General features: G+C 63.4%; 1 protein-coding gene and 2 long non-coding RNA genes across 5 annotated transcripts; 2 read left to right on the top strand and 1 right to left on the bottom strand.

Annotated features, from left to right (window-relative positions):
• Nucleotides 1-15463: 15463 nt before the first annotated feature.
• LOC309626042 lies at nt 15464-18505 on the bottom strand. Its single transcript, XR_014242932.1, has 3 exons — nt 18413-18505; nt 16868-16959; nt 15464-16745 (listed from the first exon to the last, which is right to left on the bottom strand). It is a non-coding gene; the product is annotated as an uncharacterized lncRNA (long non-coding RNA).
• NUDT14 (nudix hydrolase 14) lies at nt 18258-26257 on the top strand. 3 transcript variants are annotated; one of them, XM_082386297.1, is made up of 5 exons: nt 18258-18442; nt 21793-21836; nt 22448-22512; nt 22714-22951; nt 25990-26257. In XM_082386297.1, the coding sequence occupies exons 1-5, from the start codon at nt 18362-18364 to the stop codon at nt 26051-26053; spliced, it is 492 nt and encodes a 163-aa protein (XP_082242423.1). In that variant the 5' UTR covers nt 18258-18361; the 3' UTR covers nt 26054-26257. The 3 variants fall into 3 exon arrangements, with proteins under 3 accessions (XP_082242423.1, XP_082242421.1, XP_082242422.1); XM_082386295.1 differs by having other exon boundaries at nt 18259-18442; nt 25943-26257; XM_082386296.1 differs by lacking the exon at nt 18258-18442 and adding an exon at nt 18619-18802 and having other exon boundaries at nt 25943-26257.
• On the top strand, nt 18981-21785 carry LOC309626043. The gene is made up of 3 exons (XR_014242933.1): nt 18981-19421; nt 19453-21420; nt 21658-21785. It is a non-coding gene; the product is annotated as an uncharacterized lncRNA (long non-coding RNA).
• Nucleotides 26258-27916: the final 1659 nt, after the last annotated feature.

The raw sequence follows: 27916 nt of genomic DNA on the forward strand, positions 1-27916 counted from the left end.
GAGCTGAGGGTGGGAGGGGTCAGGGTCCCTGGAAGGTGTGGTGTGGTGCGCCTTGCAGAGCTGGGGGACAGCAGAGCCCGTGGGTAGCGAGCAAACTTGTGGCCGCCTAGGTGGGCAAAGCAAGGAGCTTGTGCTCAGCGCTGGTGGGCCCTGCAGCCCCGGCTGCCCACCCTACTGGCTATGAGCACTTGGGACTGGGGGGGCACAAAGAGGTGGGGCACCTCAGCACTGCTTGTCGGGGATGGGGAAGGGAGGGCAGGGCTAAAAGACGGGGAGGATGCTGGTGGGTGGAGAATGGTGGGAGGACCGGGGAATGGGGGCTCAGGGTGGCCCTGCCAGCCAGGTGTGGGCCAGGGTGAGGGCAGGAGTTCTCAGGAGGCAGGGGGTGTGGGCCAGGGTGTCCCCAGGCCGGGCTCTCAGTGAGTCACTGCTGACCTGGTGTCCCGGCGCCACGGGGCCCAGGCCTCGCTGGCCGCAGGAAGCGTCGTGGGCTGATAAAGGGCGGGAGTCAGAAGCCGCCGGGCCTCCCATTTCCTGCAGCCCGAGCAGCAGGGCCCGGTGCTGGGCAGAGGCCGGGCAGGTATCTACTCATGCAGGCCCGGGTGTCTGTGGCTTGGCCTGGATGGCTCACAAAACAACGCAAATGTGACCCATGACCACCTGGCTGTGCTTGCGGAGGCCGTAGCGGGGGACATCGTGGTGGGCGCGGGGAGTGCCCCGTGGCTGCTGGCAGGAAGGGCAGCCGCGGTTTTGAGGCTTTGGATCAAAGGGTGAAGTGGAGAAGGTGGTCAGGGTGAGGACACGGCCGGGGCCAAGGTGGGGTGGAAGGCGGGCCAAGGTTGCTGTTAGTCAGGCTGTGGGTCAGAGGGTCAGGCTGTGTCCGCTTGAGGGTTGGACTGCATCCACCTGAAGGTCAGGTGTGTCCACCTGCCCAGGCCACTGAGGCGTCACGGTTACCTAGGTTACTCAGGAGATGGGGTACTCAGAGCACGTGGGAGGGGCAGGAAGAGTTGGCAGGGGACACCTTGTTCCTCGGAGGGCACGACCCCAGGCCACTGAGTGGAAGCCTGGGCAGCCTGTCCGAGGCACCTGGAGCCACGTGGGCTGCCCTACGGCGCCACCCCCAGTGACCGCAGCCCCAGCACTCTGCCATGCCGCCACGCCCGTGGCCGCAACCTGCCAGCCCACCAGCAGGACCACCACCGTCAGCCAGATGGTGCTCACCACCAGCGCCACCAGGCTGGACCTGCATCTCCGGGGCCACAGCCCACACCCTCTACGCAGCACCGCCGTCACCGTCACTCCCGGCCCAGCCTAGCCCCTGGGACCTTGACAGAGCCACCGTGCAAACACTCTCCTTCCGATGGCCACCTTCTCCACAGGCCCAAGGGGCAGCTGTGTCAGGGCGATGCCTGGGGCCTGGACACACCGCCGGCGCCCTGGCTGCTCTGCCTGCGCCCCTGGACCCCTTGCCCTTCTCCAAACGCCCGGCTCCTCCTTGACTCCAGCCTGTGTCTGGGCCACTCCCTCTCCCGGTGGGTCTCCCCCGTCCTGCCCTGGCAAATGCAACACAGGTGTCACCTCCCCCAGGAAGCCTTCCGATGGCCGGGTCAGAGCCCTCTCCTGGGCCCTGCAGCCTGCGAGTGTCCCTCTGCCTTGACTTTGCCCACCCTGTATCACCCCTATCCTGGGGAAGGCTCCCACCAGCGCAGGGGCTTGCTGAAGGCGGGGCTTGCAGGCTGGTGATGCCAGGAAGTAATGGCAGAGCTGCGGGCTGGACACACGGAACAGGAGGCTGCCGTGGGCCCAAGCTCCCAGGATCCCTGCTCTGCCTGGGGCCTGCCAGGCTCAGAAGGGGGCCACCTCATCCTGCCAGGAAGAAAGAGCCTGTCTCAGTTCTCCCAAACCTCTAGGCCTTGCCCCTCTCAGCCCCCCTCCTCCCCCTGCAGGTGGCCAGGCTTCTTCTGGAAGACGCTGTGACCCCCTTCCCAGACGTACACGCACCCCGCCACATTCCCTGCCTACAGTTCTGTGCCTGCCTCTTCGCAGAGCCTCCCAGACTAGGGGTGATGACCTGGTGCACCTGGGCCCTCCAGAGCCAGCGCAGGGCTGACTCCCGACCTCTGCTCCACGGCTCAGGCCTGGGCAGGGGCCCCCGCTCGTCCCTGGGAGCTGGCTCTCAGCGCCGGGCCTCCGCACACGGAGCTGCCCCATGTTCACCATGGGTCCTGGCGCCCCCGGAGGAGGAGTGCCTCAGGCAGGCGGGAGGACCAGGCTGCCCCCGGAGCACAGCGAGCCGCCCGCGACCCTCGCAGAGAGCCAGGGAGTGCGGGGAAAGCCGGCCGGGCCGCCCTCCCGGACTGTTGCACCCAAAGGAGGCGAAGGAAGCGCAGCCAGGCGCCGACTTCCGACGCTGTTAGAGGGGAAAAACTCTCCAGAGCGTGGCTTCGTTGGCCCGCCCAGGGTGCAGCCGGGCGGGCGCGCCGGGCCGGGCCGGGGGCGGGGCCAGAGCCGTTTGGAGGGGCGGGGACGCTCCCCGGTGAGTTCCCGGATTGGTCCCCGAGCGGCCGGCGGGGCGCGCCGTCTCCCCATTGGCCCCCAGTCCGCGGGGCGGGGCCGCGCCAGCCCTGAGCTCCTGCCGCGGATCCCGGAGCCGGTCAAGCCTGCGAAGCCGTCTTATCAGTGCGGGCAGCTGGTGGCCTGTCCGTGCGCGAGCGCCCCGGCCCAATTCAATGGCCATTGTCCGCCGGCCTCTTTGTTCAGGAGGCGGCCACTTCCTGAGGGGCTGGGCTGGGGCTGGCGGGCAGGAAACGCTCTGAGCCGAGGCCCAGACACAGAGGCCGTCCGGGCCTGGGGTCAGAGGCGACGGCCACCTGCCCAGAGCCGCCCTGGGCTCGCTGTCGGGGGCTCCGAGCCGGACCAGGGGACGAAGCTGGGCTCAGCTCAGCCCTTTCCTCTGGGTCTCAGTCTGCCCGTCTGCAGGGTGGGTGGATGGATGAGCCAGAACGTCCCCTCCTGGGGAAGACTTGGCGGGGGCTGGGCTCGTGAATCAGACCCGGTAGAGCTGGGGGAGGGGCATGGGAAGGCGGAGAGAGACCCGCTGGCGGAGGGGTGCTCCTCCCAGGTCCGGGCTCTTCCTATGACCCCTGGCAGGGGTTGCAGGCCTGAAGACGTTAAGAACAGCATCAGGCGGGACTCAGGTTCCAGAGGGTGGAAACCCAGCTCCCACCGCTCCCGCTCCCCTACAGAAGGGGAGGAGGAGCCCCCTGGGACTCCGGGCTGGGAAGCGGGACTGTGGCCTGGCAGGGGAGTGAGGGAAACAGGGCCCCCCGTGCTCCCCCACCTGGGCCAGGCCTCCGCTCCCTCCTTCACCCGGGCTCTGCCACGCAGTCCTGCCCATCGTGGACAGGCCGTCCACTTGGGGCCACACCAGGCCTCCACTTCCATCGTGCCCTCTGCCCCAAGGTTGCCCATTCACCAGGCCCCGTCAGTCAGCCCAGCGCAGCTCTCTGGCTGGGCCTCAGTCACATGCTCACCCACAGCTGAGAGTGGGGTCTGGGAGGGGATGGGAGACGGAGCTGGCCCCAGAGGCACGACGCCCCGTCCTCACCATGCCAAACAAGGCGCACATGGCCCAACTTCTGCCCGCTTTCCCACCACACAGAGCGGACCTCTCTGGGCCAGCCCCCAAGCCCGCCCCTCTCCCCAGTGCCCTGGAACCTGCTGCAGTTCCTTCCTCTGAACCCCCCTGTGGCCCATCCTGCAAAACCCTCCCCGACTCTGTCCAACCCAACCAGAAAAAAACACTGCGGGTATTTCAAATGGTGGGATTTAACATGAGGAGTTGGTCCCAGAGGTCTTGGCTGCCTGAGGCCAGAGGAGCCCAGGGAACAGTTGTCACCCAAAGCCCACCATGGCTGTGTCCCCGCGGTGCTGGGCTACTGGCCGAGCCCCTCTGCAGCCTCGGGCAAGCCTCAACTCCCTCTGAGCTCAGCTGTAACACCGGGGTTTGCGCAGAGACTTGAGGTGTCAGATGGAGAACACCCAGAGCAGTGCCAGGACATCGTAGGTGCTGTACAAAGGGCAGCGAGCGTTCGCAAAGGGCCTGAGCACCCGCCAGGGAAAGCGGGGAGCCGTGCCACCCTGGAGGCTTGGCCTGAGGTGACCTCCTTGGCTGGAGGTCACAAGGTCCAGGAGGGGCGGCGGCGGCTTGAACTTGATCCCATCTGAGAGGCCAAGTGGGGAGCTGATGTGGAAGAGATCTGGGGGGAAACACCTGTGAAGAATCAAGGGGGGGGGCCGGAGGAGTGGGGTGCCAGACCCCATGCAGGGAGCCTGCCCCCAGGGAAAGCAGGAGAGGCAGGAGGCCCGGCAGGAGGGGCCTCAGGCTGCCGTGTGGCTGCAGGAAGGGGCCTCTGCACCCCTGCCGCGCTCCATCTCTCCCTCGTGGGCAGGCGGCAGCCATGGGCAGCGAGGCCTTGGCGCCAAGGCCCCGCGCATCTGGAGGGCAGAAGCCGGGCCACCGTCCACCAGCCTCACAGCGGGATGTCCTAGTGAAGCCTCATCTCAGCCACACTGGCCCGCCCCGCAGTGCTGTCATCGATGCCTGCAGAGAAGGGCCGTGTGTCCCCACAGCAGGGCGGTCGGTCCCACCATCTCTGTGTTTTGGGCCTTGAAGGGGAGGAAAGTATGAACCGGGAGCGGCCCCAGAGCTCCAGGGAGAGGGTCTGACCGTGGTGGGGTTTGGGTGTGGGAGTGGCAGAAACCTCAGGAGAAGGCACGAGGGTGGTCCCTGTGCCCTGGGGACAGAGAAAGGTTGAAACATGGAAGTCAGGGGAGGGCCCGACAGGCTGAGTGCCCTGGAGGACGCATCAGAGCTGGGAAGCAAGGGGAAGGGGGGACCGACAGGCAGCCCTGTCCTCAAGCGTAGAGCTGGGTGGAGACAGCGTCCTCATCACACGGCCCAGAGGACTCCTCAGTGTGAGCCTGGGCCCGGTGCTCTGCCCCAGATGCCGGTGCCCTGCTCTGCGCCTCCCCTGTGCCCCACAGTGGGGTGCAGGGGTCAAACCCCCTCCACCGAGGCCCTGCCTGCAAACCTCTTCTTGAGAAGGGAAAGACCCCAGGAGTGCCCTCAGGATCCTGTCCCCACCCTCCGAGCAGGTCAGACATCCCTGAGCTCTGGGTCTGACCACCCGGGCCATCCAGGGCTGCGCGTCACCCAGGACCTGTGGGTGGGCTCCTGGCACCTTCAGCCTCAGTCCCTGGTGTCCCTCGTCGGTCATTAACCGCTAAGCTTCCCCATATCCAGGAATGCCCCCCAGGCCACCCCACCCTCTTCACCCAGAATATGGAAGGAGCCCAGGCACTGCCGCTGCTAGCCCTTCCTGGAACCTGCTCCCCTCCACCCAGTACCGTGGCCTGCCCTCACCGTGGCACCCCATCTGCTCTGCCCCTGGACCCTCTGTCCCCTGAGCAGCTCTCTTCATGGCCCTCCTGGCTGGCTCCTGCTTAGCTGTTAGCGCTCTGTCTGAGCTCCCCTCCTCCAGGAAGCCCCCCACGTCCTCCCCCAGCCCTGCTGCTGCCTGAACAGCTCCAGCGCCTCTGAACATATCCAAGCTGCTGGGGTTGGAGCTGAAGCTCGGGAGGGCAGGGGCTTGGAGGACGGCGGGTGGAACCTCACCTGGCCCTCGGGCCCCCAGGGGTGCAGGGCCCTTGGGGCACCTAGCCCTGGCTGACTTGGCTAGAAGCTCCTCTTTGTGGGAGGTCTTGTGTGAATCACCCCTCAGTCGAAGGCACAAATGCAGGAAATCGCCATTCTATTAAACTCTATTTTCTCCCACAGAGGGGAAAGTCTGTCACACGAAGGGCATTGTTCCCGGGCTCGTGCTTTCCGGGCGGGCTCGGCTGCGGTGGGGCTTGCGCGTTCCCGGGGCTCCTGGCTGAGCTGTTTCCCTTCGAGACCCAGGGGCGCCTAGAGGTTGGGAATGTGGGGCCTTGGTGCAGCCACCGGCGCAGGGCGACGCCGGGCACGTCCACAGGACGGTGCACGTCCAGGAGCCGGCACTGTGCGGGGGCCAGAGCGAGGTCAGAGCTGGGGTCCCGCATGCCGCCGCCGCCGCGCTCTCCGCCTGCCTGTGGGCCTCGGGGTCCAGCCCAGGCCGTGCCCCAACTGCCCCTGCCTCCCCAGAAGGGCCCCCAGCCGCGCCCTGCACCCCCGGCAACCTCTGAGACCGGCCAGGGGACTCTGGCCAGTGGGCCTGGTGCTGTCCCACGGCCCCAGCTCAGCTCGTCTCTGGCCTGCAGGGGCCACTCTGTCCCGGGGAGACCCTGCCACGGCTGGGGGTCTGAGAGTCCAGCCTACGCCGTGCCCCAGGGGGAAGCGGGGGGGGGGGGGCAGGCAGCCCTCACGTGACCACACCGCCACCCCGGGGCCACATCGAGTCCCACCTGGGTGCGTGGGCCATGGTGTAGTAAAGGAGCAGTGGTGTCGCCTGCACGTCGGCTCAGCTGTACGCGGGGAATGGCCAGTGACCCCAGTGAGGAGTCTGGGCACCTGGGGATGCAGGTGTGGGCCGCCCCCAGCTCTGAGCCCCAGATTAGCGCCGGCACGGGGGGGGGATGGGCAGGGGCTGAGGCCGGAGGGCGCGGGGGCTTTGGGGGCTTAGGATGGGTGGAGGCAGGCAGGAGCGGCTGCGCTGCTGGTCAAGGCCCTGGTGGGCCCTGCGGGCGGGGTAGGGAGAGGCCCCCACCCTTGGTCCCGAGCACCTCTCCCCCCTCCGCAAGCTCTGTGGCGGAGCCCGGGCGTCCAGGCCGAGGCGGAAAAAGAAGCCACAGGGCCTGGCTGTTCTGGGCGGAATGACTGACCGGAGGGGGCTTCACAGAGAAGCCCAAAGGGTGGGTGCTCAGGAAGCCGGAGGCAGGAGCCAGGGCTCACAGAGAACCAAGAAGAGGCACGGACTCGGGAGGGATGAAGGGCCACCCTGACGACACAGCGGAGGATGGAGAAGGATGGGGAAACAGCAGGTTCGCGATTCCCAGAAGGAGAACAGAGTGGAGGCGGGGGCTCTTCGGAGACACAAAGTCTGAGGATTTGCCTTCGTTACAGATGAGGACTCGGGGGACTTCCCTGGCGGTCCAGTGGTTAAGACTCCACGCGTCCACTGCAGGGGGCGAGGGTTCAATCCCTGGTCAGGGAACTAGATCCCGTGTGCCGTGTGGTGTGGCAAAAAAAAAAAAAAAAAAGATGAGGACTCGGTGGGGAGGTCCATGGGGCACAGGGAGGAGGTCCCGTGATGTGTTTCCACACTGCCCCCTCCCGCCCGCCCTGCCCGTCCCCGGGTCACCTAGACCCCCCCTCCCCCTCCCTCTCGCCCCCTCGCACGCCTCCTCCAACCTGGTTGTGCTGAGTAGATCCCAGGTGTCACTTCGTACTTCAGCTGTATTCCCAGAATGTACCCGTAATGCCGTCAGCACGCTGAGAACCTCTCAGGGTTCCGGGCTCCTGGTCACTGTTAGGAACGGCATCTGTACAGTTGCCCTGATGAAGACACACACGAGGCCCACGCGCTGTGACCGCCGGCATGCGTCCTGAACCTCTTCATCCTCAGGTTCTCCCGCCGGCTGTCGTGAGTTTGCCCCGACCGTGCATCTTCTGTGGACCAGGGCTGCGGTGCGGTCCCTGTGGGGGTGGTCGCTCATCAGTGGTTCTTCAGTCAAGAGGAACAAGGCTCTTTGCCTGTCTTGTTTTGCGTATTTTTTTTTTCTGGTGGTTATTATACCTAACATAAAATTGACCGTTTTAAACATTTTAAATTAGGAGACAGCAGGATCCAATATTTGTGAGATAAACAGCAGATCAGAAACATACAACATGTATGCAACTAAAAACATAACCTCAGGGACTTCCCTGGTGGCGCAGTGGTTAAGACTCTGCGCTCCCAACGCAGCGGGCCCGGGTTCGATCCCTGGTCAGGGAACTAGATACCACATGCCGCAACTAAGGAGCCCACCTGCCGCAACTAAGGAGCTGGTGAGTCGCAACTAAGGAACCTGCCTGCCACAACTAAGATCCGGTGCAACCAAACAAATAAATTAAATAAATATTTTTTAAAAACCCAAAAAAAAAAAACATAGCCTCAGAAGACAGAAAACAATAGGTGACAACTGACCCAAGAACGGTGGTTGGAGATGGAAACCCTCCAACTCCCGTCTCAGACACTGACAGCTCAAGCATCACAAGCAAAGTTGCAGACTGTGTGGGTAACACAAGAAATAGAAAGAGGCGCGCACTCTTTTCTAGTACAAATGGGACGTTCCCCAAATTAACATATATTATCAGGTCCCCAAAGAGGCCTCAGAATGGCTTGAGAAGTGAAAGCAGCCACCCTGGAGGTAAGCGGACAAGGAATCAGTACCTATGAAGTGCTGGAGGAAAGTGATTTCCAACCTAGAATTCTATACCTGCCCGAGCTATCATTCAAGTGTGAGGGTTTAATAAAAACTTCTGAGACATGCAAGGTGTTAAAATGCATCTTCCATGCATGCACTGTGTCTCAAGCAGCTACTGAAGGATGTGCTCCGTCAAAAGGAGAGTAAACCAAGAAATAGACCAGGCAAACGGACCTCCAGCATCTAACTCAGGAGCCGGGGGGAGATGAGTGCACAGGGGGTTCTGAAGGGAGACGTCTGCAGGACAACCGTGCCCCTGGGACTGTCAGCCATCCAGGTCAGACAGTGTGACACAAGAGATGGCACCTCGGGGGTAGCTGAGGATGGGGCTTCCCCAGGAGTGTCTCCTTTGGCCCATCTGACCTGTGCCGGAGGACTGGGAGACAGCCCTGGTGGGTTCAGAAGCAGAAATACAGGACAGCCCAACCCCCAGCCAGATGCCCCGACTGTGGGGGGCCTGGATATCCCTAGGTCATCCGTGTCCCTGCCCACTGATGGCCCCAGAACAGTTCCTAAAAACCCTCAGGGAGGCTGAGGCCAGACCTGGACCCCATGGCTCTGCTCGGCTTCTCTTCTCCTGGTGCCTCCAGGTGAGCAGTTTGTCAAAACAAGAGAGACTACAGCTCGGGGGACACACACCGAATGCTGACAGGTTCAGAAGAGGCAGCGGACAGTCTACGTTGTCTGGAGGAAGTTACTTTGCTGGGGGCAGGGTCCTCCCCCTGCAGCTTCCAGGGCACCAGAAATGTGCTATATTCCGTGACCTGGCTCCTGCGTGTCTGTTTTACTATTATTCTCTAAACTGTACTTTATACAAAGACGTTTTTCATGCTCTTCTGCATGTACACATTTCACGTTTCAGTGTTTGTAAATCAGTGGCGCCCCTTCCCATGGCAGTAAGCCAGCAGAATCCTGACAGAAAGCAGGGCAGTGTTCCCAGTAGGAGGGAAACTATGCAGGAGTGGGTCAGCCGGCAGAGAGGAAGTCTGGACGCAGGCGATCCGGAGAAACGAGGCGATCTGCTCCGTCTGGGCACATGGGGAGCCGTGCAGACCCTGAGTCTCTCCCAGGTGACTGCAGACCCGATGACACCCCAATTCACCTTCCTGCCATTGGTTTTGTCACACTTATTCTAACGTTTGTAAGGAAGAAAGGTCAATGATAAGTAAGTTAATTCTGAAAAAAAAGCAAAAAAGCCTGTAGAACCAGGTATGAAGATGCACTCAAAACCACAGCAATGATGGACTTCCCTGGCGGTCCAGTGGTTAAGACTCTGCACTTCCAATGCAGGGGGCCTGGGTCTGATCCCTGGTCGGGGGACTAAGATCCCACATGCCACACAGTGAGGCCAAAAAAAAAAAAAAAAAAAAGCCAAACCAGAGCGATGAAACAGGCTGATGCTGGTGCAGCAGTCTATGGAGGATAGCGGGGTGGAGAAGGAAGCTTGAAGACAGACCCCCACCGGGCGTCCGCAGGTCACTCTGCTCTGTGCCCAGGCCGGGGGCCCAGGGCTCCCCTTTGGAGACAGACACCAAGAGGCCCACAGAAAGGACCCCCAGGCACTGAAACCTGGAGGCCCCACCAGGGGGCTGGTTCGACAGTTTGCAGCGTGGCCCCCCCCAGTTGACAACACACCCACCCAGACACCCCCAGCCCCCGAATTAAAGGAAACAGAGAGAGTGAGTGTGGGCCAGAAAAACCCAACTGTACCCACACTCGGGGGGAAGACACGGAAGCGGGAGAGAGAACAGCCCCCATCAGGTTAAAAATACAACGGGAGAAATATGGAAAAGATAGATGGACTGAAAGATAAAACTGAGAAACTCTCCTGTAAAGACAAAGACACATAAATAAAGAGGAAAATTAAGAAAATTAGGGGCTCGTTCACGTAATCGAACATCCAACTAACCGGAGTTCTAGACAGAAGAGAGAAAATGGAAGGAAAAAATGATCAAAGAAACAATATGAAGATTTCCCAAATGGAAGGGCACCTGTTTCCAGACTGAAATGGTCACTGCCTACTTGGCCAAGGATTGAGAAACCCAGCATATTACGGAAGCTGGGGACCTAAATGGCTGCAGAGGGAAAGGAGTTCCCCGCAAATGGTCAGGGACTAGAAAGGCACGGCGGCTCAGTGGTCAGCCTGGTGCTGGAAGCTTCGTCGTGGGAAAATGACACTCCTACTAGAATTACCCATCTGGTCAGGCATCCATCAGGGTGAGGGGCTGGTGACATTTCCACACACGTGAAGGTCCTCACTGATCAGCTTTCACGAGGCATTTCGAGGACGAGGAGGATGTGCACCAGCGAAATGCGGAAGGAAATGAGGGAAGGGGAAGGCGTGGGGCCAGCGACCCGGGGATGCAGCTCATCTGGGAGACAGGAGACCCCTGGGTCCTGCAGGAGGAAGCACCAGCCCAGGGCGAAAGGAGGAGGGCCCCGGGGAGCTGCCACCCAGACAGACCAATTGCAGGACAACCGGGGCATTGACCTTGGCGGGGGCGACAGGTTCTCCAGAGAAACAGAACACATATGTGAGTATGTGTTATATATAGAAGTGTAAAGTAGGACGGATATACATACCCATTTATTATGAGGAACTGGCTCACGCACAGTTATGGAGGCTGACAAGTCCCCAGGTCTGCAGCCGGCCAGCTGGAGACCCAGGGGAGCCGGAGGTGTGAGGTCCTGCCTGAGTCTGTGTCCAAAGGCAGGAGACCGCTGTCCGAGCTGGAGACCGTCGGGCCAGGAGAGTGGATTCTGCATCACTCACTTCTGCTCTGTTGAGGCCTCCAGGACTGGACGAGGCCCACCCGCAAGGGGAGGGCACCTGCTTGACTCAGACCACCCGTTCAGATGTTACTCTCAACCAGAGACACCCAGAAGAAAGTCCCACCAAATGCCTGGGCACCCGTGGCCCAGCCAAGTCCATACATAAAATTAAACATCACAGAAGGAAAGGAGGAAAAGGCAGGGGTTAAATCAGAAAATCAGAATTACCTGTGGCAGGAAGGGTAACCAGAATGCACTTCAGATGCTACGGGGTGCACCCTCTCCTCAAGGACAGTGACACCCAGCCCTGACTCAGCTGGCGGTCCTGAGGGGGACGCACTGGGAGAGAAGGAAGGGGACGTGCGGGTGTGGAACCCTCCAGGGCCGCGAGCCTGAGGCAGTGGACGCCTCTCCCATGTCCACTCCCTCCCACCTCACCTCCTCTTCACAGTACTAGCCTGGGGTTGGGGGCGTTCACCCTCCCTGGGGTGTGCTCAGGGAAGGCACTGTGCCCCCCACACCCTGGCCCAGATCTTAGAGGTGAATGGTCACTGGTCCTCACAATGGGGGCTTCTGGGTAAGCGTTTCCTCCTTATTTGCAAAGAGACTGTCCTCCCCTTTACTGATGCCACTGAGTCTGTAGGTGATGCCTGGGCCACAGCAGCCATGTTGAGATCATGAGGTTGAGTAGGGGCTGACCTGCTGTGCCAGTGGGACGTGCTCTATGGAAGGCTTTGGGGCCTCCTCCTTCTAGACTTCTCGTGGGAGACTGCCGACCCCACGCTGTTGGAGCTATTCTGGTGGCTCTCCTGGTTGCCTGTGGCTGAGCTGGCCTGACCAAGGCAGTCAGAGGAAAATGCCCACAACCAATAAATCAAGAAATGGACACGTGAGCAGAGACACTTGGAGGGGAAACATCAAAAGAATCAGCCTGAAGGGTTGACAGTGGCCGCCTCTGGGGGGTCAAACTGTGGAGAGGGGTGGGCTGGGGACTGGTAGTTTTGTGTATGAGTCTTGCACTAATATTTAACATTTTTCTTTTTCCTTTTACTGTGTATGTGCATCACTTTGGAAAACAATTAACTTAAAAAAGAGCAAAACACTCAAACCAAATGAAACTAAAAATCCACCACAAACATGAAACACTTAACCATCACTAAAACTCCCTAACTCAGGTGAAAAGAAAAGGCTTCTTGGGACTTCCCTGGCGGACCAGTGGTTAGGACTCAGTGCTCTCACTGCCGTGGCCCAGGTTCAATCCCTGGTCGGGGAACTAAGATGCTGCAAGTAGCGCGGCACGGCCATAAAAAAAAAAGAAAAGGCTTGTCCAGGTGCCCAGAAAGATCAGGGGTTTTGCACGGCCCCTGCTTTCTGTTGCTGCCCCTGGCGCCCCCCTGAGGACCTCAAAAGGTGAGACCTTTAGCCCCAGAAGGTAGGCTTACTGCGCCTGGGCCCTCAGCCCCTTTGCTTGGCATGGCAGACCCACTGGTGCCCAGCCTGGATGCCCTTTGCTCCTGGCTGCAGAGATGCAGAGGGTAGGGCGCTGCCCCTGCAAACACACACTTGCGGGCAGCTCGTCATCAGTAACCAGGTGGCGTGAACCCAGCCCCCTGCCAGCTGCCCCAGGCCCTCTCCTCCTCTGCCCACTCCCTGCTTTCGGGGTATCACTATCCTCTGGACCTGGTGTCCGCTACACCCCTACAGCTTGCCAGTGTCACCCCTGGAGCCCCGCCCAACCCCTCACTCGGGCCCCGGCCTCAGGCTTCCTCTGCGCCCACTTCTGCCGCCAGCCAGCAGGTCCCACGCCCACGCCCCTGACCTTGACCCTCCCCGACTGCCCTCTGGCTCAGCCTGCGTCCAGGCTTGAGTTCTGCGCCTGTTTTGGACGCCCAGCCCGACTCCCCTGCTTCCCGCCGCCCGCCAGCCCCTCCGGTCCTCACCACCCTCCATCCCTGGGGTTTGTCACATCAGGAACTCCCTGACCAGTCTCCTCACCTCTCTGGACCCACGGGCTGCCCGTCACCCCCTCTGGGAAAAGGCTGAGCCCTGGAGGAAGCCAATGTCCACCTGTCCACTTGCCCAGGCTGCTGGGCGCCGTCCGAGGGCCTCCTCCAGCCTTGTGCCAGCAGGAAGCCCCACTCACCAGGCGACCGCGACTCCAGGCCCCCGACCCCATGGGGACCACGTGCAGCCACCCTCTCCGCCCACCCCACTCTTGGTAGATGACCTCGTCCCTGCCTCTTACAGAGGAAGGGGAGGCGGCGGCCAGCAGGAGTTTCCCCCAGTCCTGCCAGGGCCCAGCAGACTGAATCCCACCCAGGACCCCGCCCTGGCTCTCACGTCCACACCGTACTCCCAGAACCCTCGAACGGGGAACCTTACACGGCAAAGACGTGGTTAAGTGAAGGACCCTGAGGTAGGGGGATCCAGGATCATAGGGGAGGCCGGTGTCGTCACAGGGTCCTCGTGGGGGACGGCAGGGGGGGTCAGAGTAGAGATGTGACAGCAGGAGGTAGAGCCCTAGAGAGAACAGGACTGCCGGCCGCTGGCCGGGAAGGTGGAGGAGGGGCCAGGAGCCAAGGCGTGCGGCCGCTTCTAGAAGCTGGAAGAGGCCAGGAAGGGGTTCTCCCCTGGAGCCCCCGGAAGGCAGCCCTGCCCGTGCCTCGGCTTCAGCCTAGGGAGGCCCGCTAGGGCTTCCGCCTTCACAGCTGTAGGATAACCAGTCTGTGCCGTTTCAAGCCACCGAGCTCGCGGTGGCCTGTCCCGGCAGCCCTGGGGCGCTGACGCTCAGGGTGAGGGTCTCCACGCGCGCCGGCCTGCGCTCACCCCGGCCGCACCCGAGCGCCTCTGAACGCGGCTCGGCGGGATCTCCAAAGCCCCCTCATTCCCAAACCCACAGGCGGGTTTTCAGAGGCTCCTCGTGGCTCAGGCCCCGCCCCCCCGAGCTGTCCGCCACCCAGACACCTACTCCTGCACCTGCTCCCATGGGGTCCAAGGCCACCCACCTGCACGCCCCCGCTCTGGACAACGGCCGAAGTCCCTCCCACTGGCCTCCTGCTCCCCCTGCCGGGCGGCCACAGCGACCTTCCAGAGGCAGAGGCTGACCACCGTGCCCGTCTGGAACCTTCCACGGCTCCCAGTGCCCTCTGAGGGGTCCAGCACAGCCCGGCTGGCGGCCCCGTGGGCCGTGGCACCCTCTTCCATCCCGTCCTCCTCCTCCTCCTGGATCCTCGGGTCTCTGCGAACAGCGCCTTGTCAGCAAGCCACCCCGCAGCCCGGCCCCCCTCGACCGCGCCGTGTTCTTGTCCTAACGCCCTCCGAGCCCCAGTTGCGCACTGCCCGCCCGCGGCGAGCCCTCCGGACACACGGCTGAACTCCCTCTGCCCTTCTGGCCTCCCGCCTCTGAGCAACGCCCTGCCAGGCCTCGCTGCAGACACCCACCGTGCCCCCTGTCCCCAGGCCCGTGGCTAGGCCGCAGGGGCCTGGTCCCGACCTGCCACAAAGGGCCCCGGGAGTGCAGCCGACGGGGCTGGGTGTCCACGGCCAGCGTGGAATGCTCCGGAACGGTCTCACTGGTGTAGTTTTCCTTCTTTAAAAAAAGTGAACTGAAATTCACATCACATTAACCGTCTTACCTTGTACGCTTCGGCAGCGTTTAGCACACTCACAGTGTTGTGTAATTCACAGTGTTTGTTGTGTAACCACCAGGCTCCCTAGTTCCACAACATTCTCATCGGCCGGAAAGGAAACTCTGCCCCATTAAGCACTCACTCCCCGTTCTCCCCTCCCCCAGCTCCTGGCAACCCCTAATCTGCTTTCCGTCCCTATGGATTTACCTATTCTGGGCGTTTCATGTAAATGGATCATATAACATGGGACCTTTCGTCTGCCTTCTTTCACTCAGCATGACGTCTTCAAGGCTCCTCACTGTGGTAGCACGTGTCAGAATTTCATGCCTTTTTTAAAAAAATTTTTATTGAAGCATACTTGATTTACAGTGTTGTGTTACTTTCAGGTGTACAGCAAAGTGATTCAGTTACACATATACATATATCCACTCTATTAGATTCTTTCCCATATAGGTCATTACAGAGTATTGAGTAGAGTTCCCCGTACTATACAGTAGGTCCTTATTAGTTATCTATTTTATAAACAGTAGTGTGTATATGTCAGTCCCAATCTCCCAATTTATCCCTCCTCCCGATCCCCCGTGGTAACCATAAGTTTGCTTTCTACATCTGTGATTCTATTTGTTTTGTAAATAAGTTCATTTGTACCTTTTTTTTTTTGGCTGCGTTGGGTCTTCGTTGCTGCGCGCGGGCTTTTCTCTAGTTGAGGTGAGCGGGGGCTACTCTTCGTTGCGGTGCGCGGGCTTCTCATTGCAGTGGCTTCTCTTGCTGCAGAGCACAGGCTCTAGGCATGTGGGCTTCAGTAGTTGTGGCTCGCGGGCTCTAGAGCGCAGGCTCAGTAGTTGTGGTGCATGGGCTTAGTTGCTCTGCGGCATGTAGGATCTTCCCGGACCAGGGCTCAAACCCGTGTCCCCTGCATTGGTAGGCAGATTCCCAACCACTGAGCCACCAGGGAAGTCCCTGTACTATTTTTTAGATTCCACACATAAGTGATACCATATGGTATTTGTCTTTCTCTTTCTGACTTACTTCACTTAGTATGATCATCTCTAGGTCTATTCATGTTGCTGCAAATGGCATTATTTCCTTCTTTTTAATGGCTGAGTAATATTCCACCATATATAGGTACCAACCTTCTTTATCCACTTTTCTGTCAATGGACATTTAGGTGCTTCCATGTCTTGGCTATTTTAAATAGTGCTGCAATGAAAAGTTTCATTCCTCTTTATGGCTGAGTCACATTCTCCTGTGTGGCTAGACCACACTGTTTATCTGGTCATCAGTTGATGGACACGGCTTGCTCTGACCTTTTGCTATTGTGAATACTGCCAGTATCTGTCTGAGTCCGTTTCGAAGCCTTGGATAGACACCCGGGAGCAGAAATGCTGGGTCACCCAGTAACTCGATGTCTAACTACCTGAGGCACTGCCAGGCTGCTTCCTGCAGGGGTGGCACCTTGCTGACATTCTGAAGGCACACGTGTTCTGCAATCTACACTGCACGCTGTCTCGGCCTGCATCAATGTCAGATGCTACTTCCCCCGCAACGTGAGCACAACGATGCTCTGTGGAGATGTTGCTTCGTCCCTGCACCTGAGCCGCAGCTTCTGGGGACCAGCCCAGCCAGCGGGCGGAGGGGCTGGGAGCGGGGCTCCTCCTTGGTCTGGGCCGCAGCTGTGCAGGCTCTGTGGTTTGTTCTCATTTTCACACAAACACAGGAGGAAATGGCCTGTGTTCGAGAGAGGGAGCACACCCTGGGTCCCGCGTGTGTGGAGAAAGAGGCCCGCCGGGCTGCTGGGCAGGACGGGACCAGCTTCTAGGATGGGCTCTCTGGCGGACGCTCACTCTGGCCTCCAGGACACTATGTGGCCAGGCCAAGGCTGGGAAGCGCACTGCCCTACAGAGTTATGGGGGTGATGGCTAGTCTCTTACGATGGCCCTTATAAACCATGTGTCCCAGGTCTCCTACCCTCGGGAAGTACCCCCCCCCCCCCGGAATCTGGGGTGGCCAGGACTTACTTTCTGGCCCATAGGACGCAGTGGAAATGATGCTGTCAGACATCCCGGGCTGGGTCGTGAGAAGCTTGGCCCCGTGACCGAGGACTGGGGAGCTGCCATGGAATAATCCCACTACTCTGAGACCGCTATGCTCCCAGGAAGCCCAAGCCGGCCACACTGAGAGGCCACGCTCAGGGAGACGGCCAGCCAGCCACACAGCTAGGGCACCAGACATCCTGGACGTGCATCCCTTCAGAAGATCCCCCCCCAGCTGCTCCCTGACCACACTGCAGAGAAGCCCCAAGGGGGAGCCGCCCAGCTGAGCCAGGGCCATCCACAGACCAAGACAGAGAGGAACAAAGGGGGGCTTTAAGCCACGAATTTTGGGGGTGCTTTGTTACACAGCAATGGATAACGGGGACATGGGAGTCAATTTCAAGCCCACCTGGGCTGTCCCCCCTGGGGCCATAGTTCAGAGAGCAGGTGCAGGTCAGGGCTCAGCTGCCCCACCCCAGCATTTGTGCCTGTCCCTGGGGAGGCAGCGGTTGCATTTGAAGCAGGTCCTTGGGATCCACATCCAAGCAAGGAGGGGGCCCTTCCTCAGCAGGGAGGGCCTTCTTGGGGGAGGGAAGAGCAGTTAGTTGCCGGCTGAGGTGGAAGAGGGGCAGCCCCGGAGACAGTGAGCGGCAGCTCCTCTCGGTGGGGCAGGGGGGGCAGGGGGACAGTCGGGCCCAGGCCAGCTCCCCGCCAGCCCGCCGGAGCCCCGCGGGGAGGGCCTGGCTCTGCCTAGACCCTGGTCCCTCTCCCTTCCCCACTCAGGCTCCTCTCACCTTGCCCTCTTTCCAGAGCCTTCTCTCCCTCCACCCAGGGGCCCCTAGAGGTGTAGACACTCTCTCCCCACCACGGCGCACGCAGGATCCCGTGCGCAGCCCCGAATCCACCTCTGCCTTCCTCCTCTCGGGCTCGGCGGCGAGGCAGCTGTGACCGCCAGCTTCTCTCTTCAGGGCCTAGTCGCTCCTTCCCTGGAGGCCCGCCCCGCCCCGGACGACCCAGTCTCGGGGTTTGGTCAGTCCCACTGGGGGAGGCATCCGCTCGGCTCATCCCCCCTTCCCCCAGAGCTGCGCTGCGTCTCTCTTCCCCCAACCAGGACGCCCAAGTCACCCCCCCGCTCCAGCACCGGCGATCACCTCTCAGACCGTCCCCTCCAGTTGCGCCCGTCCCGCCCTGCCGCACACTCGGCTGACCCGCCCCTGTCGCGGGGCCCACCTGGCGAGCCCCCCGCCCTGCTCACGCCCTGCGCGGCTCCGGGACCGCCCCGCGGTCGCGAGCCCCCCACCTGCACGGGGCAGGTGCTACCTGCGCGCTGGGCCCGCCCTCCCTGCTCGGCGCCGCCCCGCGCCGCCCCGCCCCGCGCGCGCCGGGCATGCGCAGAGCCCGGTCACACGCCCGCCCGCTCGAGTCCTGAGCGGACTCTGCCCGCGTCCGCCCCGGGCCCGCGCTACGCCGCGCGCCGCCATGGAGCGCATCGAGGGGGCGGCCGTGGGCCGCTGCGCAGCCTCGCCCTACCTGCTGCCGCTCACGCTGCACTACCGCCAGGTGAACCCGCCTTCCGCGCCTTCCGCGCCTTCCGCGGCCCGACGCCGGCCCCGGACCCCGCCCTCGCGCCCATGGCCCCGCCCATGGCCTCGTGCCCCCGCCCCGCGGGCCCCGCCTCTCCGCCGAGCGCTCTGCCCGTGAGTCCGGCTTCGCAGACCAGTTGAGCGCCCGGCTCTGGGCAGGGACACCTCGGGGGACCACTCATTCCTCCAAGGAGGCTTTGCTGGGCCCCGGCCCTTTTTTGCGGTGGGACGTATCGGGCGCCCCGGGGATCAGGGAAAGCTTCCCGGTGGTGGTGGTCTCCGTTCTGGGCAGAGGAGGCCGGCGAGGGAGCTGGTGAGCACTGGAGAGCCTCTCCAGGTGGGCTGCCTGCCGGGGCGTCACCTCCTCCTGCCGGCCCGGGGAGGGAGCGCAGGACCACACCGCCTCCCCTGGCGCCGTGCAAGTAGTAGGCTCACAGGAAACACTTGTTTGTCCAGTCGGGCCCCCGCCTTCCGCTTGCCGCTGCAGCGAGTTCCTCCACGCCGTCCAGGTGAGGACTGCACTCCTCCGAGTCTGGTGCAGGCCCTCCCTGGCCCTCAGTTAGGACCGGTGGTGCAGGTCTTTGGTGCCCCTCTGCCGGGCCGTCCCCGGCCTGCAGCAGCCTGTGCCTCCCCTCCTCCCCAGGCCCCTTGCTCTCACTAACCTGTGAAGCCCTCTTGACGCCCAGCCTGAGAGAGGCTGCACTCCCCTCCCCCCTCCTTTGTCGCTGCTGTCCCGTTGGCTCTAGGGGACAGGGAATTCCTATCCCCAGGATGGACCCAAGTTGGCAGCACCGGCCTGGGGCAGAAGCCGGGGTTGGTTGAGGGGCAGAGTGCAGGGACACGGAGGTTGCTGCCCTTTCCCTGGTGTTGGCCTGGGGCGGGGATGCCTGATTGTGGCCGCACAGCCTCCAGGGGCTGGGGCTCTGGGGCCAGCAGGTGGGCGCAGGGTGGTCCAGGCACGTAACCGCTGTGGCACGTGTGGTCCAGGCACGTGGCCTATGGCTGTGGCACCCTCCCCCACTTCCTGTGGAGTGTGGATGGGTGCTGGTGACCAAAGCTGAGCCCACGTGGGCGGTAGGCTGCGATGGACACAGGCTGGGGGCCGGGGTGGTGTTTCCCAGGGGCCATGGGACACTGGGCTGGGTGGTAAATGTCACTGAGGGGCATCTGCAGCCTTTGGTCAGTAGCCGCCCATGGCCAGGGGAGATCTGGTGGATGGACAGACAGACCAACCAGAGGCAGGGCACCCGCATGGCTCTGAGGGGGAGGGGGCTGTGTTTAAACTCCAGTCCTGTTCCTCCCTCCCAGGGCCCTGGAAGATGAGCCAGGCCTGGGTCCTGACCCTCTGGGAGGGGCTGGCTAGTCCTCAGTGGGCCCCTCTGGACCTTCCCCTGCACCCTGCCTTGGCTGGACCTGAGGGTCTGACAGATGTTTTGATCTTGATCTGAGAGGGTACCTGAAACCAGCACGAGGTGACACTTACCCTGCGGGAGGCAGGGGACACAGCTGGCACATGGCAGACTCGGGGGCAGGCCTTCCCCAGAGCTCGTCCTGGGGGGTGGCTGGCCCTGGGGTGGCCAGATTGCAGGCAGGCCCAGGCTTGCCTCTTGGGGGTGGTGCCTCACAACGGCCTCCCGGGCAGCCCGACCTGCACAGGACAGGACATCGGCTCTCCCTCCCGCTTGGAAACCGAGGCTACTGCCCGTCCGGAGCACCTCTGCCTTCAGGCCCAGCTCAGACCAGTTTTCCCAGCTCCCCTCAGACCAGCACGTGGGCCTCTGCCTTCAGGCCCAGCTCAGACCAGTTTTCCCAGCTCCCCTCAGACCAGCACGTGGGCCTCTGCCTTCAGGCCCAGCTCAGACCAATTTTCCCAGCTCCCCTCAGACCAGCACGTGGGCCTCTGCCTTCAGGCCCAGCTCAGACCAATTTTCCCAGCTCCCCTCAGACCAGCACGTGGGCCTCTGCCTTCAGGCCCAGCTCAGACCAATTTTCCCAGCTCCCCTCAGACCAGCACGTGGGCCTCTGCCTGTCAGACCAGTTTTCCCAGCTCCCCTCAGACCAGCACGTGGGCCTCTGCCTGTCAGGGCCCACTGCTGGGAATGCTCTTTCTTTTCTGTGGGGCCTGGTGCAGTGTCACCTCCTCCAGGAGGTCCTCACACAGGCTGTTCCTTAGTGTCCTCGCTCTTTTGCAGCCCTGGTTGCACTTTCGGTGTCTCTGGTGCTCAGATCCACGTCTGTTTCGTGGCTCGGACGGGGCCCCAAGTGTGGGGGCCAGGAGCTCGCCAGGGCGCAGGGCTGACCCAGTGGCTGAGCGGCAGTGGGCTAAGCAAGCCAGTGGTGGGCGTCCACAGGGCTGGGCTCTAGGGCCCCAGGGCCAGCCCCATCCTCAGAGACCCCTTGGGGAGGGGTCAGGGCCAGGCGGAACAGCCCGGAGGACGGGAGCCTGCCTCGCTTAGTGGTGTCCAGCTGGCAGGGTTCTGGCCCCTCATGCCCCCTGCCGGCTGGAACCCCGCTAGCATCGGTTCTGGCCGCCCCCGGCGGTGCTGGCCCAGGCCCTGGCCCCCCGCACTGCCTTTTGTTCACTGAATGCTGCTCAGAGCCCTGGGAGCTGCTGGGCAGGGTGTCCAGGGTCGGGGAGCAGGAGGGTGGCAGGAAGTGACAGAGCAGCAGGACCACAGGACACAGGAGAGACAGCCCAGGACAGAAGCCGGGCCGGGGAGAGGGCCGTCCACTGTCCGGTCACCACCACTGGATCGTCACGTCCTGCGGGCTGAGCTCCCGCCCGGCGCTGGCACACCCTCCCCAGCTGCTCCCGGGGCTGCTGCGCTCTCAGGAGGCCCGCCTGCCCCGCTGCCCTCCTGTCGCCCTTTGTCCAGTGGCCCAAGGGAGCTTCAGCAATGAAAACCTGATCTCTGCTCTACCCGCTTGGGACCCCTCCTGCCCCTCGCCCTGACTGTGACGACATGTCGTGCCTGCCTCTCCCCCACACCCCCATGGTCCTTCCCACACTTGGTGACAGCCTGCATCTCTCTGCAGCTTCTCATGCTCAGCTTGTGCTGGGTGGCGGCTCATGCTGTGCCTGGGACACCTTCCCACCCTTTGCCCCGGTTTTCTGCCCCACCCCTTGAGAGCATCTGGCTGTCCCTGACTTCCCTGCCCACCCTGGCGGCTACCCCCTCCCCCCCACTGCAGCTCCTCGCTCCCGATGGGCCCGGGCCGTGACTGGCCTGGTGCAGTGGGTCTGTGTGGCCTTCTCCCTCCCTGGAGCACCTCCACCCGCGCTGCCAGCCCTTCAGCCCTCCCTGACCGCTGCCCTGCCTCTTGCAGAATGGTACCCAGAAGTCGTGGGACTTCATGAAGATCCATGACAGGTGAGGGCCCAGCCTGGCTGGCCGCCGGGGAAGCCCCAGGCTGATGTCTGCAGGGACACCGGGCCCAGGGGCACAGAGCCCCACCCGCCTCTGCGTGTCTGAAGTCCCCACTTTCCCTGTCCTCTCACTGAGGGGTCAGCCCGAGGCCTGGAGCCCGAGCTGGGTCCCAGCTCAGGCCACCTGGACCATGGTGGTGGGCAGGCCCTCTTGGACCTGAGAGAGGCTGCCCAGGTGCCCTTGCCCCCGAGCGTCGGGAGTATGGGCCGGATGGCAGCGTGGCTTCAGGAGTGTGGCTGGCGGCAGCTGGCCAGCAGGGGCCACGTGTCCCGTCAGTCACCCGCCCTCAGCTGCTTCTACCCCCGGCCTGCCCAGCTGCCCAGCATGTCCTTCCCACCCCCCGGTCCCCGTCCTGCCAGCCGGAATACAGGAGGCCTGGGTCCTAGCCTGACTGTGTGACCCTGGCAAGCTGTGACCCAGCCTGGGCCTCAGTCTGCCCATCTGAGCAAGGGACACCACCTTCCTGGGCTGTGGAGGAGAGGAGGTGGGCTGGGCCCCCAGGGGGGTGAGGTGAGGGGCTGCTTCTATGCTGAGCTGGGTCTCTCCCCCTGCAGTGTGACCATTCTCATGTTCAACTCTTCTCGAAGGAGCCTGGTGTTGGTGAAGCAATTCCGGCCAGGTGAGGTGGCCCAAGAGGGGTATGGGGGGAGGGGAGGCTTGCAGGCTCACGTTCAGGCCCCTGGGGTCCTAGGGTCAGAGTGCAGACGTGGGGAGAGGGCTCTAGAGGAAACTGAGGCCCGGCAAGGGGGTCCGGCCAGAGCGCGTCACGCGGAGCTGGCCACCACAGGGCGGTGACCGCGGTCTGCCTTCCCCCGACCAGCTGTGTACGCTGGCGAGGTGGAGCGCCTCTTCCCGGGGTCCCTGGCCGCCGTGGACCAGGACGGGCCCCGGGAGCTGCGGCCCGCGCTGCCGGGCTCGGCAGGGGTGACGTTCGAGCTGTGCGCCGGCCTCGTGGACCAGCCCGGGCTCTCGCTGGAGGAGGTGGCCTGCAAGGAAGCGTGGGAGGAGTGCGGCTACCACCTGGCCCCCTCCGACCTGCGCCGGGTCGCCACGTACAAGTGAGTGGGGCTGGGCCCGTGGGCCTGCGGGGCTGGGGAAGGGCCGTCTGCTGCCAGCGCAGCCCAGGGGATGGGACGAGCTGCCTGGGAGGCGGTGAGCACCCGGTTCCCAGGGGTGTGCAAGCAGGGCGATTGCTCCTTGTTTTTCAACCTTCCCACACTGGGGGAAGGTTGGACGGAACGCACCTCAGGGCGTGATCTGGGCTGGAACCCGGGGCCCTCAGGGCTAGTCCTGCAGCGTGCTTGGCCCCGTGCCCTCCACCGCGGCGGGGCCGGCTCGGCTCCGGCTCTGGGTGGCAGCTGCTGCTGACAGATGCCTCTACTTCCTGTGGGATTAAGCGCCGAGCGCTGGGGGTGGGAGTGAGTCACAGGTCTGCTCTGACAGCGGCTCAGGGGCGAGGGAAAGGCCGAGTCCTGGGCCGGGGTTGGGGGGCGAAGTGCGGCCCGCCCTCGCCAAAGCCCAGGTGCCCGCCTGCCCCTCATTCCCCCCGTGAGGCCGGCAGCTGGGGCCGTCTTCCCAGGGCAGGATGTCGGGGTGAAGCCCACCCTTGGCCTGAGGATGCCGCGATGGGTCCCTGACCTTGGTCAAGTCTGGGAGCAGGAGGAGGGTCTCACGGTGTCGCCCTGATGCTGAGCCCCTGGCGGCCTTCTCCAGGGGTGGAGGGGCCCTCCTCAGTCCAGCAAGGGGCCGCTCAGTGTTGGGCCTGGGCCCCCTCGGCGACACCCAGGTCCTCGTCTGGGCGCCCCCGGCCTGGGAGTGGGGGGGGGGAGTTGACCTTTAGTCCCGGGAACTTAAACGTGGGGTTTCTACACCAAAGAGCCAGACATCTTGGTGTGAGGGGCCTCAGTTATCTGCAGGCGTCCTCCGCGTGGCTGGCCAGTGGCCACTTGGCCTCTGAGCCTTTGGGCTGGCGGTCCGGGGGGTCGGGAGAATCCAAGGGGCCTGACCTCGGGTAGGGGTTGAGCCAGTGGGCAGGCCAGGAGGAAGGCAGGTGGAGGTGCCCTGGAGGGTTGGGGTCCCCCGAGCAGGTGAGTCTGGGTGGAGTCCTGGCAGAGGGGCTGCATGGCAAAGGCTCAGGGGCAAGGGGACAAGCGGCCCTGGCCTCTGGGCCACGGCCTGATGCTGAGGGTACTGGGGAGCCAAGGAGGGTTCTGGGCAGCGAGTGGCCTGCTCAGACTGCATTTTAGAGGTGAGGATGGCTGGCTGTGGGGAGGCAGGACCGGACGGGGCTGGAGTGGGGGCCAGGGCAGCTCTCCCCGGGAGCCCGACGGCGGGCTGCATGAGCAGGAGCTCGTGCTGCCCTGTGGTAGGGCCCACGGCTTCCTTCCGTGGCCCCGGGGGTGAGCCAGGCCACTCACCTGCCCGTCCCAGGTGACAAGGCCCAGCGCTTGTCTGAGATCCCCCAGCTGAGGACGTGATTGAGTGAGCAGGGAGAGGCAGTGCCCGGCCTGGCCGGGCACATTCTTCTCGGCGCCGGTGTCCGTCACACGCCGGCGGAAACTGGGACTGGAAACCCCACAGACCGCTGCTTCCATCAAAGGCGCAGGCTGTAGCTGCCGGCGGAAATGGGCTGTCAGGAAGGGTCCGAGGGAGATAAGGGGCCGGAGGGCGGAGGAAGCAGCTGGGTGAGGTCAGTCTGGGTGGGGCCCCGCCTGGGGGTGGGAGGCTTGGGGAGTGGGAGGGAAGCTCCTCCAGCTCTGCTCCTTGCCCCACGTGCGGGGCGCACCTCTGGGGCCGCTTCCAGCTGCAGGCCCCGGCTGGCCTCAGCTAACCTCCCGGGGTGGCCTGGGGTCTCCCTTATCCCCTGGACGTCTCCCCAGACACCCTCTGGCTCCCCTCTCCCCCTGCAAACCATGCTCAGCCCTTCCCCTCCTGTCTGTCACCCCGTCCTCATGGCCAGCGGTCACCATGGCTGTGCACTCCTGAGCTCCACCGGCACCAGTCTGGGCCCCTGCCCTCTGCCTCGGTGCCTGTCCCCCTCCTGGTGGCCAGAAGCCCCCTCCCGGCCACCACCCAGGGAGGGAGGGGACTCCTTGACACCTCCCTCCAGCCTGTGAACCCTGGTCCTGGCCCTGGGGACCTCGCCCCACCCCGCCGTGAGCCCCAGCCCCCCACCCAGCCCAGAACAGGCGTCCTGCAGGTGCCCACATGGCAGTGCTCGCAGACCCAGGCTGCACCGGCCAGAGCCCGGGTGCGAACCGGGGCCCGCTGTGTGGGGAGAGGCCTGGCTGCGGCCCGGCGTGAGCAGAGTGCTGGTGCCGCAGAACCACCTGCCGGACTCGGCAGCTTTCAGCGACCCCCGTGTACAACCTCACGGTTGCTGTGGGTCAGCAGTCTGCTTGCTGGGGACTTGGCCTCCTGCTCAGGGTCTCGCAGCCTGACCGCCAAGCTGCGGTCAGGCGTTGGCCAGGCTGAGGTCTAATCTGGGGCTGAGGGTTGTCTTCCCAGCTCCTCGTGGCCGTGACTGAGGGCTCTGTCTCCCGCTGGCTGTCCGCCGGGGGCCCATGGTCGGCTCCTAGCCCATAGGCCCTGGCGCGTGGCCCTCTTGCAGCATGGTGGCTTACCTTGTCTTCAAGTGTCTCTCTGACTCATTCCATCTCTGACCCCTAAACTGGCGATGAAGAGCTCGCCTGATTACGTCAGGCCCACCCAGGATCATCTCCCTTTTTGATGAACTTAAAGTCACCTGATTAGGGCCCTTAATTACATCTGCAGAATTCCGCCTTCGTCACCTGACCTAACCTCATCACGTGGGAGCCTATTCACGGTGGGAGGTCACATCCAACATGTTCCTAGGTTTCCCCCACACTTGAAGGGAGGGGATTACATGGAGCGTGTACACCGCAGGGGGGAATCTGGGGGGCCAGGGGGCATCCTGGAGCACGCCTACCAGGGGCTGGAAGGAGTGGACGAGAGAGGGCTGTGGAAGGGGCAGGGGTGGCCAGCGGGGCCTGTGTGGCTGCCTCAGCAGATGCTGTCCCAACCCGTAGGTCTGGTGTGGGAGTGACCGGCTCCAGCCAGACCATGTTCTACGCAGAGGTGACAGATGCCCAGCGGGGTGGCCCAGGCGGGGGCCTGGCCGAGGAGGGCGAGCTCATTGAGGTTGTGCACCTGCCGCTGGATGGCGCCCGGGCCTTCGCAGATGACCCGGATGTTCCCAAGACCCTCGGCGTCATCTTTGGTATCTCGTGGTTCCTTAGCCGCGTGGCCCCTGGCCTGGGTCCCCAGTGAAACTCCAGGGTGTCTGGACGAGCCCAGGTCTGGACACTTGCCCTGCAAACCCAATAAAGGCTGGTGTAGCTCTAGCCTGTGTCTACTGACTCCGAGCTGTGACCGGGGTGGGCTGGGGGGCGGGGAGGGTGCGGTCTACGTGAAAGCCCCTCAGCTCCACCGGAGCAGAAGCCTTGGCTGCAGGTTGTGCAGGGGGCAATTGGGAGTTGGCGGCTGGCAGAGGGCTAGGCCAGGCCCTGGGTAGTGCCACAGGCTGAGTGCCGTGCAGTGCCGCTTCTGCGGGTAGGAGAGGTTGGGGACGGGCTCAGCCATGTCAAGCGCTCAGGGCCCACTGGGCACTGGGCAATGGATGGAGCTATGGCCTCGGGAGCGGTGGCTGAGCCAGCCACGTCAGGAGAGGATGCGGACAGGCCCACAAGGCACGTGCTCCCTGCTTCTGGGGCCAGTGAGGGGTCCCCTCCCTGACTGGGGCTCTCAGTAGCCCTGTGTCCCCTGTGTTGGTGATGAGGTCTCACCCCACCTGCCAACCTGTGTGTGGTGTAGCCTGAAAGCCCCGTAGGCCCCCTGCCTTGCACACTGGCACGCACTTGGGGCCGCAGGAGGGCTGGATGTCTGCCCAGCCAGGCACCGAGTAAGATCTCTGTACATAACGGGTGGGCTGGAGCCCACCGTGAAGAATGTGTGCTGGTCACCATGGTCATGGGCATTTGTGGGCGTGGCTGGGCCATCAGTTGGGGATGAGGGCCCAGCCTGAGGGCCAGGCAGGCTTCTTGGAGGGAAGGCCGGCCTGACCCCTTCTGAGGGTGGTGACCTGGCCTGGCCTTTTCCCAGAGGCCCCCAAACCCTCTGGTCAGCCCCTTGGGCAGTGCCCTAGGGGATGGGATGGGGGCAGCCTGGGTCATGGTCCACTGACCCTGGAGAGGGCCAGGTGTCCAGGGCATGCTGCCCGACAGGCAGGTGAGCCAGCCACGTGGGAGCTGGAGTGACCAGGAGCTTTGCCGTGAACCTGACTTTGTGCCCTGTGCCCAGTGTCCCCTGGGACTGGACCCTGGGCTGGAATGGTAGAGGACGCCAAGGCAGGACATGCTGCCCTGGCTTCTGCTGAGACCCTGCTGTCAGGTGGGGGCACTTCCCCGGGGCTGAGGTCCCCCTACCCTCCTGTGCCCCCCTGCCCCGCCCCAGGCCCACCCCAGGCAGGCAGGCACTTTCCTTCCCGCTGGCCTTCCCGCAGGGAGTGGCTCAGTGCCAACAGCCCCCGGAGCCTGGCGTTCGAGGCTGCCTTGGGACAGCTGCACCCAAGGGGCCCACTCAAGCAGCATCACCTGTATGCAAATGCCGGCTGTGACCCAGGTGGGGCCACCCAGGTGGGGCCTCCTGGGAGCCCAGCCAGGCAGTGACACGCTGCTGGGGAGGGGCACTCAGGCGTGGGTGTGCGTCCAGGGGGCCGGCAGGGTCGCGCTGCACTGGGGTCTTGAGCAGCCCAGCTCCGCCCCATCCAGAGAGGCCTAGTGGGCCGCCCCGGGCCCCAGGACACCTGGAGAATTCCCAGGGCAGCAGCTCTGCCCAGCCTAGAGCCGCCCCACCCTGCCTGCGTCTTGTGGACTGCCTGATGCCCACCTCCTGAGCTCTGCTGGCCTTCTGGGCTGGGCTGCAGGCGCTGCCCACCATCTCAGAGGGGCCCCTAGTGGGTACTGGCTGGGGCTGGGGGCTCTCTGTGCCCTGGGGAGCGTGCC

This window comes from Balaenoptera borealis (assembly GCF_965194805.1).
Source record: "Balaenoptera borealis genome assembly, chromosome: 3".
Lineage (NCBI taxonomy): Eukaryota > Metazoa > Chordata > Mammalia > Artiodactyla > Balaenopteridae > Balaenoptera > Balaenoptera borealis.

What these genes read in the sequence shown, in the direction of transcription:
- NUDT14 (XM_082386295.1), top strand. Translation starts at nt 18,362, where the DNA reads ATGGAGCGCATCGAGGGGGCGGCCGTGGGCCGCTGCGCAGCCTCGCCC. An exon ending in TTCATGAAGATCCATGACAG is followed by an intron (nt 21,837 to 22,447) that starts GTGAGGGCCCAG and finishes CTCCCCCTGCAG; the next exon opens with TGTGACCATTCTCATGTTCA. An exon ending in CGCCGGGTCGCCACGTACAA is followed by an intron (nt 22,952 to 25,942) that starts GTGAGTGGGGCT and finishes CCCAACCCGTAG; the next exon opens with GTCTGGTGTGGGAGTGACCG.